The 12,370-nt window shown below is 37.9% G+C and overlaps 1 protein-coding gene across 1 annotated transcript in view; it reads right to left on the bottom strand.

Moving 5' to 3' along the window:
• Window positions 1–491: 491 nt before the first annotated feature.
• LAMA2 (laminin subunit alpha 2) overlaps window positions 492–12,370 on the bottom strand; it is a 335,323-nt gene continuing 323,444 nt past the window's right edge. The window contains exons 58-64 of the mRNA XM_066314417.1: window positions 12,164–12,276; window positions 10,520–10,709; window positions 7,982–8,137; window positions 4,438–4,591; window positions 3,939–4,069; window positions 3,131–3,353; window positions 492–754 (exon numbers count right to left, since the gene is read on the bottom strand). Coding sequence (XP_066170514.1) covers window positions 597–754; window positions 3,131–3,353; window positions 3,939–4,069; window positions 4,438–4,591; window positions 7,982–8,137; window positions 10,520–10,709; window positions 12,164–12,276 — 1,125 coding nt within the window. The 3' untranslated portion in view covers window positions 492–596. The remainder of the gene's footprint in view (window positions 755–3,130; window positions 3,354–3,938; window positions 4,070–4,437; window positions 4,592–7,981; window positions 8,138–10,519; window positions 10,710–12,163; window positions 12,277–12,370) is intronic.

The raw sequence follows: 12,370 nt of genomic DNA, 5'->3' as shown, positions 1-12,370 counted from the left end.
CTGCACTTGGTTCCACAGCTACAGCATGACAGCAGCCATACACACCACATATCATTTCTCAGTGAAGCTTCATGGGAAATATTATGATCAGAAAAGTTTTGTAAATGCTCTTGGGTGAGACCAAAGCATAATTTTTTAAGTGAGTTAATATGCTAATGAAGGATAAGGTTGTGCATGCCCACAAGTGGACTGTATTAAGAATTCTAAAAGAATACAAGTTTAGAGATCTACCTCACCAAAAGCATTTAGTAAGCATTTGAAAGAGTTTGACTCAATGATCTTTACGGTTCACTTCCAACTCGAGTGATTTTGTGTTCCATAGAAAATCAACAACCTGCATAATATTTGTTCTCACTCATAACAAGAACGATGAAACATTTCCATTTCAAGCTATAAGGAAATAGATAAAAATTACTGTGTTACTCCCTTAATCAAGGGGCTAGGAGGTACATTGAAATAGCCATTAGAACATACCACAAACACTTCTCAAATACTTGCACAAAGACATTTTATTATGAATGCAGTGAAGATATAGATTTTTTATTTTTTTCATCTGAGGTGCTTATATAAACTAACCCATACTGGCTGAGTGACCATCAGTCTGCAGGGCATGACAGTGGCTGGACACCCTTCAGCTCCAAAGCTTTGCTAAAGTTAATCTCTTGAGGTTTTGCAGTACCCTTGGTGAGCTTCAGAAATCGAATACATCCTTTAAAACGGATATTAGTCGTCAGCCCAAACTGAGTCACACCATCTGAAGGAAAGAAAAAAAAAATTAGAAACAAATTTTGTTAGTTTGAGTTGATATTTAATTTTGTTCTTTGAGAGTCTTGCACAGAAACAGATGCCCCCAGCATTATGTGAATGTTTTATTTGCTGTATATATTCATTACTAAAAAATTACAAACAGTATGAGCAAATGTGATAAATGCTTATGTTAGATAACAATCTAGACTTTTTTTCTTTTTCTTTCCTACTATGAAAGTGGCAGAATCCGAACACAAATAAACTGCCATGGTAACACACATGGGCAGCTTGCTACCTACAAATGGTGCACAATACACACATGATGCTCTGCAGATATTCAGCTTCTAGAGGTGTTTATCCACAGAATAATAGAGGGGAAAAAATAGGCCAAAATGGATGCAATTCTCAGTCCTATCGTCACAAAGAAGCCAGTTCCTCAGGATGGATTTCAGATGTCATTTACAGACTGGCTTTGATAGTTTTCAAGTATTCTTTTTTCCCTTGCTGACTGTAAAGCCAGGAATTGGAGTATATTTCTAATGAAGGAGGGGATGGAAGGGAGGATGGTTTGACTTGGAACATGGATATATTTCTCTCAACTGCTTGAAATTCATGGCTCAACTTGTTTCTCAGTGTTCTTCCAAGTGAGTAGCAGAAGTAATTTTACACTTGTAGAGACTGTCTGTCCACAGCATTATTCTGTTTCACAGAGGATAAGATGGCTGAATCCATCTGTCTCTCCTTGCATGGGGAAGAGTGATACCAGCGGATTAATGCCAGCTTTTTGGGTTCCCAGGAATCTCTATTCTTGTCCAAACCATGGTCGTGAAAATTTTCTCTACACAGAAAATTCTCCATCAGCTAATTCTAGCTGGTTTACAGTTGTTCTGCTCTATTTATGCACCTTCAAGAGGACTGGAAAATACAAACACTTACTAATTTTACAAACTCTCATGGTACTCTGCTTTAAATTTGTGATGCAGCTGTCTAAGTATTGGGAATCTTAAATCCTGGATAAGCTAGACTAGGCAGCAAAAGAAGAGTGAAGTGTTTACACATGCAGTAGGTTTATTAAATAATTTTATAACTTGCCATGTGGCTGAACTCAGGAATATCCCTTCAACCTAAAGTAAGTGTAGGTTTGTTTTGTACAGATTGCAGTGTTACTGCAATTTGCCTCTCTGCTCTTGACATGGAGTCCAGAACGAGATAGTAACTCCATCTGCAGTGTTTCTTCAGTGCTGGCTCCTGTGCTAGAATCTTGTTTTGTTATAAAAAGGCTGCCACAAAACTGCTTTCCTTCTGGCACAGAGTCATTGGTCTTTATTGACAGTGACTGCAACTAAAGTTCAAATCTCATATGTCAGTACCAAGGACAATTTTTAAAATGTTCCGAAGCTTGAGAGAGAAGGCTTTTTAGATGTATCACACATTAGAATGGGTGAGAAAACATCTTCCAGAAAATAATTTAGAGCTTATCTAACTCAGAGGCGTCTTGCCACTGACCTCAGTATGCACTACAGCAGACACATACTCCAAACATACTTCGCTTTTTTGTTTTGGTTTGCAAGCTAGAGGGAATATTTATTACAAATGCAACAAAATTGGTACTTTGCAAACGTATTAACTGTGTTTTCAGAAAGTAAACTGCCGTTAGAAAAATTCTTGAATGTCTATGAAGAGATGAATACTAGCATTCATTATCAGCTTAGTGGAAGATGAAGCCAGCTACAGAACTCAGCCCAATTCTCGATACTGTTCAATTACCTCTGCATAAAACAACTTCTCTTGAGGGCTTCCAGAATACTGATTAGCAAATGCAGATTATGGGTGTTTTTTTTCCTTTAAAACACAGCAGACCACAAGTAAAGGCATTAATTAGAAAGAGATGGTGCATTCTTAACTCTCTGTGCAAGCTGTTCTTTTTCTTCCATTCCTCAGGTTTTACAGGCTGATTTACACATACATTGCCCTGCCCCCTCAGAGGCATATATACATTCTTTGGTTAAAATTTGCTGTTCCTAAGTTAAATTTAAATATGCCAAATGCTGTTACTACTGCAACATAACTATTATGCTATTACTAAACAGAAAGTTTTAAGAGAGAGGCTGTGTGTGTGTGAGCAGCAGAAGGCAGAAAATCTGTCTGATCCCATGACAGTGCCTACATTTGAAATGGTACAGGGGTATCTGCGAGAGTCTCTTGTTGCAGAACTTCTTGTTCTGAAATGCAGCTGAATGCAAAAATGAGCATCCACACCAACTGATACAAACTCCGCCTGTCTTATCAAGCATCTTTAGCACACTAGTCCTACTTACATTTAAGCCATTACCAAGGCAGCACTATTGGAGCCTAAGTAAAGCATTGTGTGTTGCATGCTCACCAGGATAGCCTCCGACAAAGAGAGGGTCGTTTGTGTCTGCCGAGGTCGAGGCTCTGTTTGGGCTGTCAGTCTCCACCTGTCTGCCATCCACACTCAGCTCCAAGCGGTGTTTGATCTTGTTGGCAAGAACCTTGTGCCACTGTCCATCACACAAACTGCCTGCTGCATCAGGCTCATAGACAGCAGAGAATCGGCCTGCACCATTGTCAACATGAAACATTACCTGAAAAGCACAGCATGGACATCAGCGAGTTTTCAAAACAGTTCAATTGTTTTTGTTTGTTTCATTTGAAGTCAACATGATTTGACTATATGCACCAAAGACCATGTGGATTGCTGTCGCCCTGAGATCTGGGTTGTATCACTGAGTTAAACACAAGTGGAAACGTGCAAAATTGTTGCCTAGGTTGTCATTTTCCCATTTTTGGTCTTAGTTCTAAGATGTTTTACACCCCTCTAAAATCTTTATATTAACAGAATAATGACTGGTTTTCCAGACTGTGAATCAAAAGATATCCAAGAGAAACTAGTATTATTAATGACAAAGTCTTTCCTCAAAACTTCTTATATGGTCACTAATTTAAGATCTGATTGCAGTCTTAGGAGACTCAAGTATTACAGAATCTTTTAAACTATCTTTTAAAAGTGTAAGATCCTCTAGATGTATGGAAAGGTGCAAGTGTTGCTCTCCTTCAATAGCCCTGATATTGTTTGAGATATCTTGAGATTGCAGAAGTAACCTTGCATTTAAACTACCTGTGCTGTCTAGAACCAGTTTATGAAGAAACAAAACTGCTTTGCTACTCACTTTTCCACCTACTAATTCGATGCCAAGCCCATCCATTTTCTGGCTGCTGACTCCTAGGAGAACACCATTCATCCGTGTTGTACGGAATTCAAATTCCACAAGCAGATCTGTTCCCACTCTGTATGCACCAACTTGGAGCGAAAACGGGAAGCACAGTAAAATGAAGATAAGCATCTGAAACATTATTCCTAATAATCATCACACAAATTGCACTGAGAGTCACGCAAAGTAACTAACTTGGCATTGCTAATGTACTCCATTTCATGTGAAACCATGTAAGTAACTTTTATGGCAGTTGTGCTTAGTGCAAGACCTTGCTAGGAAGTCACATAGTTTCTCTTTAGGTGACGTAACTAAAAATGATCAGTAAGACTTTCAAGTACTGGTCTCACTTTGCCTCCAGCCAACAGGATTTAGATAGCACTGATAACACTGTTTTTGAAAGCAGAATCTCCTCTCTCTCTATTCTTTGACTATCACCAGAATTGTTGTTCATTACCTGTTTTGGCAAAGCCTGTTCCATCGAAGTACGTTCCTTTCTGTGCAGTGACAAAGCACTTCCCAACGTTGAAGCTGGAAGTTGGATTATCTAGGTCAACAAGTGATTCTGTCATTTTAAAATTTCTGATGCAGCCATCAATGCTATGGAGGACCTGCAGTCGATATTTCAAACAAAACATAAAACTATGAGAAGCAAGCCTAAAGTATGCAATCAATGAGTGCATTTTCTCTGCTTCTCTGCTGGATTTATGGAGCTGAATAAAACTTGAATATAACATGGCTAATCTTTAATATCTGATTGCAATTGGAGCCTACTCTTAATCATACTTAGGATGAATTACATTACTTTTCAGGGATGTGATCTGAGTCACATCCATTTGGCTTACTGGAGGGGACATAAAATAATACACCACATAATGAAACATAGCAAATTACATCAGCAATGCAGGAATTTAATGGCCTATACTTTGCCTTTTTAATTGACTAGGTTATGGGGTTTGCAAGTAGATGATGATAGTGTCTATAGTTCTCTGAGCTGGTGGTAATTTTACTAGGTGGGTTTTCTTTTTTCCTTTCCTTTAATCACTTTACTGTGGGCCTAATGTTGCATGGTAAGACAGAGTAGGTAACATCATGACTAAAATGAACAGAGGCCCTATGTGAAGGTTGTTGACTGCACATAGTCTGATGACTGCAGTGTTCAGGGCCACTCATATGGCCAGAGAGGCAAGTAGAGGCAGGGAATGTGCTCATGGAGGCTCCTGTGCAGGGTAGCAAACTGCAGCTCCAGTTTAGCTTCTGCACTGGGCACACTGTGACCCCCAGCCAGAGGTCTGGGCACACTTACAATGGTTATTTGAGCACCCATGAATCTGCCCTGGGGCAGGGGCTGTTCTGGGTGTGAGCAGGGCATCCCAGGGGGATCTCTGAAAGCCACTGGCATCTCCACCAGAACTCGCCCTCCCTTTTTCTCTCCAGGGGCTGCAGAAGCTTCATTTTGGTTCTCAGATTCAGAGGCTTTTATCTTTGACTTAAAGAATTAGGAAAATCTATCCTTGATACCAGTGAGACAGAGGAAAATGATACATCATGTACTTGGAGGAAGAAAAAGAAGATCTATTCATAGGCAGTGCAGTTGAAAGGAAGAAAAACAAGTATCAGTGTATAAAATTCATTCTAGAAATACATACAAGTACAAAAAGGACAAAGGTATACCTTCAGAGAGGCCTTGACTCTGCACCCTACCTCCTCTAACAATATTCTGACCCATAATTGGAAAGGATTTCCAAGAATTTACTTTCTTGTAAATCAAAGCTGTATGTACTGTGAAATTATATAGCTTATTACAGCTAAATAAACCTGTACAATATTTTCATGAGAGCTTGAGCAATATCAGTGAATAAATTTAGTTCTGACGTGAACAATGCTTTCTGTCAGATTTTTTGTAAGTAATCGTTTTTGTAATTTCTAAGTCATCTCCAGATCAACAAATCTTGTTATCAAAAAACCAGAAATGTCAAAAAAAACTCCACCAATCCTTCACTGCAAGAATAAATCACAGAAATGCAAGATTTATAGATGATTCGACAATGTTCTCTAACTTTACAATTTTCTCTTCCCTATGGAAAAGCAAATCTGGCTATCCTTTAGTATGGGAACAGGTAATGGGACCTCTTTTGCTGAGAACAAAATTTTGAGTGCTCAAAATGTGACATCTGCTGAAGCTAAACAAGTGGGTATCAGTCTTCTACACTGAAAAAGAAGCCAACATATGATTACATAATAGATTACTGTCCAAAAAGGCTAGTGTGCGTATAGAAGTAAGCCCTGACTAAGGTTACACCTCTTTTCAACTTGGTTTGCTTCAGACCCTCTACATGAAGCTACAGCACAATGCTGTCTCATACATCGTGGTGCATTTTACTGAGCGTGACTGGAAGGCAAGCACTGGTTTTTACATGACATTTAAATACCAAAGCACATAAGACTGTCAGTACCTGACATGACTGTTATTGCCAGACTGATCCATTTATCTGCATGGGTTCCCTCCATTACCTCTGACAAATAGCAATAGGTAAGGACTTAGTGTTATCTTTCTCCTTGGATTGGTATTTGTAAATTGCAGTTATATTTCAAAGAGCATAAATTGATACTACTAGGAATTACGTGTTGTGCGTAGTTAAGTATTGCTTTTGGCTTTCAGTGCTTCAGATATGGTTTGGTAAATCGCAATGATTTAGATTTGCCTCAGTCTGGGCTTTCTGCAAAATCAATTCTTTACCAACAAACATGACCTTACAGTTCAGTTTTCTTTATGGAATACCACCCTCAGGTGTATAGTGGTTATTCTTCCCCTCATTCCCTATCCATGAGTAAATACATCTGGGATCTAGGAACTCCTTTTCTGGATTTATTTTGTCCACTCAAAGAAAGGAATTCTTGCCTCTCCACAGACTGGTATTTTCCATTCCATAGACATCTTAGTATAACCCTATTTACTCATGTGCAGCTTCTTTGGGAGTCTGTTTGGTTTCCTTACCATATTTGTGCTTTGCTTGCTCTTTATGGATTCTCTGTATCTACCCAGGATGAACCCAGACATAGCTCCTACTGACATTCCATTTTTTGTGTCTGAATTGTGCTGTGGTAGATGCCAAATTTGTTGTTTACTATAATTAAATTCACTCAGTTTCTGCTTTGAAAGAACCATCTTCACAGAGAGCAAAAGAAAGCATGGAAGAAGTTTTTTTTCCCATTCTGATACTTGGTGTATCTTGGGAGGTTGGAAGGGCATCAGTGAGATGACTGGCATGGAGTTGAGCAGATAGATGCAGTAAATGGTCTGGGGTGACAGAATACAGTGTTTCTAGTTAACTCTACAAAATTTAGGACAAAATGGTATTCATTTCTCTGGTCTCTCTGACATCTTCTATGTTAGCACAGAAGCCAGGCATTTGAACCAAAACAGTGAATAAATAAATTGATATATGCACATTTAATTTGGAAACAGAAAGAGGACAATAGAATTTTCATGGCCTTCCTTCAAAACACACTCTCTCCTCTTTTAGTAATAGCAACACAAAACTGATTATTACAGTAAGCGGAAGTACTACTGGGTACTTTGTCCAGGGTAATTTTGGCTTCTGCTGCCCCTTGTAGGAGATCCTTTCACTGTTTATTAGCATTTGCTGCTAGATCAATTACAGTCAAGAGCAAGGGCAAGTGGTACTCAGGAATCTATATGCTTGTTGTGCAATGATCCAAGTGGACACAAGTGTATGGAACTTTCTGCTTTTCCAAAACAGTAAATAACTCTGCTATTTCAATTTTTTTCTCATTAACTGGATTCTGAGTCAGATCTTTTCACTGACAGAATGTTGTTCACCTCCACAAAGATCTGTTTTATCCATGTTCTTGTGCAGTCTGAAGGAAAAGTAAGACAAAACAAACAAACAACAACAAAAAAAAAAAAACTGGGAAGATATTTGCACCAATCAAGACACACTTAAAGCATGTAAAATAACTTAAACAAATTTGCTTACTGGACCAATTCTTCTGGTTGTGTAGTTAACGGGCAATCCTCCCACATAGAGCATTCCTACAACATCCAGTATATCAGCCTTCTTGGGGCTCACAGTGCTGTTAGAAACACCATCTACTATGAGGTTTCCTTCTTGCTTCACTCGACTGACTTTTATCTAGAAAGACACAAAAAAGCAATACAATTACAGACAGTTTTCTGACAACCAAGCATTTTCAGACTGTAACTAGTCTTACAGTCCAAAATATATAACAATACACAAGAAATAGTAGGAGTGGTTACAGAAGTACCATGGCAGCAGCTATGGATAATATTCATGGAACAAAGCTCCTGAGCAAGGTTTTGTGCCAACATCTGACTGTGTTTTACTTGCATCTGGGTCAGGAGGCATCATGACAATTATCTACTAAAATTACTGAAAAGACTTGAGACTCCTTTAAAATGCTTCACTGTTATGTTGTAAAAGGCACGCCGCAGTATTTTTTTTCCGGGAATCAGACAGCAATTTTAAGTACTGAGAATAGATAAGTACTTCCAAATAAATGCTGAGTGTTATGGCACTGGTGGCAAATCTTTATAGCAGCACATGTTTGCAGAGAGCACTGAGTTTATGATTCCACTAGCTTGGACATGCCTCAGATTATAGTTTATGTTAGAGTAAATATAATACCAACTATGTTCTGTTGGTATTATGGCTTCTGTTCAGACAAATGGACTCTGAATCGCATGCAGGGAGTGCAGTTGCTGAAGAGTTCAGGAAATTCTAGACCAATCTCTTTGAAATCTCTACAGCTCAGTATAATACTAGTTCTGCATAAGAAGAAATAAATGAAAGATGCATCATGCATGTTACCAGATTTCTGAAAAACATAGTAGTTGGCTCACCAGAACAGCAAAGAAAGACAAACAGCATTTTTTGGCTTTTCTTTAACATGGCTGCTTCTGCTCCAGTGTGGCAGTGTATCTGTCATGCAGTGACTGAACACTGACAAGGATGGCCTGAAGTTTAGGGCCTGAACTTGATTTTACAGGCAACTATAAATTTGAGATGGATAACTACACCTTGGGCAGAAGGAAGAATAGGTGAGTGAGACAGGAACTGGGAACAGACATTCTTACAGAGGACCTAAACAGATAGAAGGACAGCAGCAGCACCAAGTGGCTTCTGTAGGACTGATGGAAATGTTTTTAACCAAAGTAATTCCAAATGGAGGAAAGATTGTCACTAAAAGGATTATTTTAAAGAAAACCCCCTGCTTTATCAGAAACAAAGGCTGTAGCCTTTTCCTAAATGTGTTGCCTTCTCTCCTCCTTCTTCTCAATTTTTTTTTTTTTTTTTTTTTTTTTTTTTTTTTTTTTTTTTTTTTTTTTTTTTTTGGGAACTGTGACTTTGTCTCCATTCTCCACTACAGAAACAGGATCTACAAAAAGGGGCCCTCTCTTGTGGAGTGTCAAGCTGTATGCCCAAAGAGCACAATCTTCCATTAAGAAATATATGCTCCACTTAGTTCTCTTAGAATAAAGAGAAAATGTCTAAAAGGAAAAGCAACTCTTCTGTATGTACAGAGGGAGTAGCAGAATGGGTCCTTGGTCTGCTGCCAGTGCTCTCAGGCATTATATGAAACAGATAAATGAGTACTACAACTTCATTTTTTCCCTTTATGAAATATCTCGGTGTAGAGCACTTGCTATCATCAAAAGTTCATGACTAAAAATCTCATGAAAATAAAATTCCAGGAGAACAGAGTGGAAATGAGGCCATTAAAGTGTAAGAGAAAATGCAATTAGATTTTTTTTGTCATTTGGGGGTGAGATGTGGATGCGGAATTTCTAAATATCTGTACAAAAGTAAATGTAAATTATAGCATATCAATTCAATCCATAGTTACATGTATACTTTGTTTCTCTGTCTCTAACGGTGCCTTCCAGCATGTCACCTAATGAATATACTGTGTGTCTGTTGTCCTTCACCCAGCAAATAAAAAATTTCATAGTTGTGATATCATTCCTTCTCTTAGCATCCAAATGCCACAGGCATTGCATATAATGCTCCCTTCTCATAAAGTCACAGAAGGTGCTACCAAATATATGAATATCATATTTATTCCCTACTGAATTAATAATCCAGGGAAACTTTACTTACATGTTGCTTTTTTTTTTTTTTCTTTTCTTTGTTCTCAGCACTCTGGCTTAACAACAACATTATTAATGTAGAAACAACTGGTTTTAATGATGTATTCCATCATTGTGAGCTGATACTCACATGAGCCCTATTAAGCTGGAAGGAACATTTTCTGTAGTCCCTTACTATACATGGCACAGATTTTAAATATGTTCAGAAATATGTGTTTCCTGAAGGATAAATTTCTGTGTACTAGTGCATCTAAAATAAATTTTGTTAGATTATTTTTTTTTCCCCAGAAAAATACTAGTTGTAAAGTTTGGCTTGTGTAGACTACATTTTGCAAATATCTCAAGGCAAAACAAAGCTCACTTCTTACCATTGCAAAGAATAATTTAGAATTAGAGACTATTATACCTGGTGCCACTGGCCATCATTTACTTTGTTGGAAATCACTGTGCTGGTGTTTCCACTTCCCAGATCATAACTGAAGTAAGGCAGACCGTTCTTTATCTGAACTGTAGCAAAATCAGCGTGGTTGATGCGAGCCATATAAAACAGCAAGCCAGAATCAGCTGTTGTTCGGACTTCAAATTCAATTGTAAGCCTGGAAATCAAACAAACAGGAAACGGTATAGAAGGAAGAATAAACAGTAAAAAAGGTACTAGACAAATTCATCTAATTTACTTTTTTGTGTTTTCTCTAAAAAAAAAATTATATAGCTAGTGGCCATTTTTACTTGTTCATTAGAATTCAAGAAAAATAATTTGGTTATATGCAAATTACATTTCACACATATCTGATCCCTGATGAGGATTCATTAGTTCCTTTGCTGTGGAGATACAAAACTACAGTCTTGGCATAGAATTTCAAGATGCAATTCGCAGCTGCAGCTGTAGCAGCTAGAAAATCCCAGCACCTGTAAAATTCCAGCAGCGTTATCCATCATCCACACACATAATGCTCACAAAGAGGAGAGCTGTAGTGACAGCTGGCAAATGTTGAATTTCTAATGAGTTGTATTGCCTGAAGACAGGTTGCAAAACTTTTAAAGACGCAGACAGAAGAGTTTACAATGAGGATATAAAACACTTAATCTGATCTCTCCCAAGAGAAAATGAGGCTGTGTCTGAGCCAACCTAATGAACCCTTGGACAGAATGGTAATGTTGAGAACCTCCTCTATAGTAAAGAACCTCGAAGAAATTTAGGTTTTCTAATGGTAAAGTTGTACTGGCAACACATCACTAACCTTGCTCAAGTTGAGCTGCAAAGTCAGTACCTGAAAGCAGCTGTTAATATAAATGAAAAATCATTGCATGAAAATGATCAGTCCAGGATCATTCTTAGTTTTCTAAAATTAGCATATGTGGTACAACATCTTTATAGGGATAAATAAGTGTGAGACTAATGGATTTGGAAACTATACGCAGAAAAATTGCTTATTGGTGCGACACAGCACATTTGTTAATGACCATGTGCCTACAGAGCAAAAATAAACAACTAATAAATTCTAGCTTCACAAATGCATTGAAAAACCCTGCATTTTTATAAACAGTTCATGGAATTCCTTTGCATGTCAACAGCTGTGTGTATATAGTGCTATACTTTGGGGTGGCAATGTAATTTTTACTGTTTACTGTGCAAGATTGATCTAAACTATTGGAGGGAAGAGGAAGGAAGTTTTGCTTATTAAAAGAAATTATAAAGTTACTGAACAAAAAAACTCTCCTCTGAAAAAGCTATCTTTGAAGTCAGCTGCACAATCTTATTCCATTAGTCTGTTTGGTTTTTAGCAAATCAGTTTGGGATTTTGCATACCCAGACCTTTACAAAAAATAGGTAAATTGTTTTTGTGAGAGCTACTTAGGTGGGCATTTCATTGCCTAGATTTCATGCTTTAGTGCTTTCTTAGGTTTGCTTAATGAAATTAATTAGCTATGGCATGGGATCTTTTCAGATTATGTCCACAGTTTTGGGAGATACATTTGAAAGAATTAGGAGGGGTATTTTATTTTGACACTATTCCATCAAAACTTATTGCTGAAACAAACAATATACCTGTTTTTCACTTTGGTGTCATCAAATGCAACTGCAATGTGGCTGTTCCTTGAAAGACCAAACTGCTTGCCACCTTCCAAAATGGCTGGTTCTGTGTCAGCAGCACAGGAATCCTGCAAAATATACAGCAACCATGCAAACTTTGTATTTTGTATCTGTCTCACCTGTGCATATGCTGGGAGTCTCCCAACTGCTGAGGACCAAGAA

The sequence above is a fragment of the Sylvia atricapilla genome, chromosome 3, assembly GCF_009819655.1.
Source record: "Sylvia atricapilla isolate bSylAtr1 chromosome 3, bSylAtr1.pri, whole genome shotgun sequence".
In the NCBI taxonomy this organism is placed as follows: Eukaryota; Metazoa; Chordata; class Aves; order Passeriformes; family Sylviidae; genus Sylvia; species Sylvia atricapilla.
Note: the sequence above shows the minus strand (reverse complement) of the source record. Positions and strands in the feature narration are given on the sequence as shown.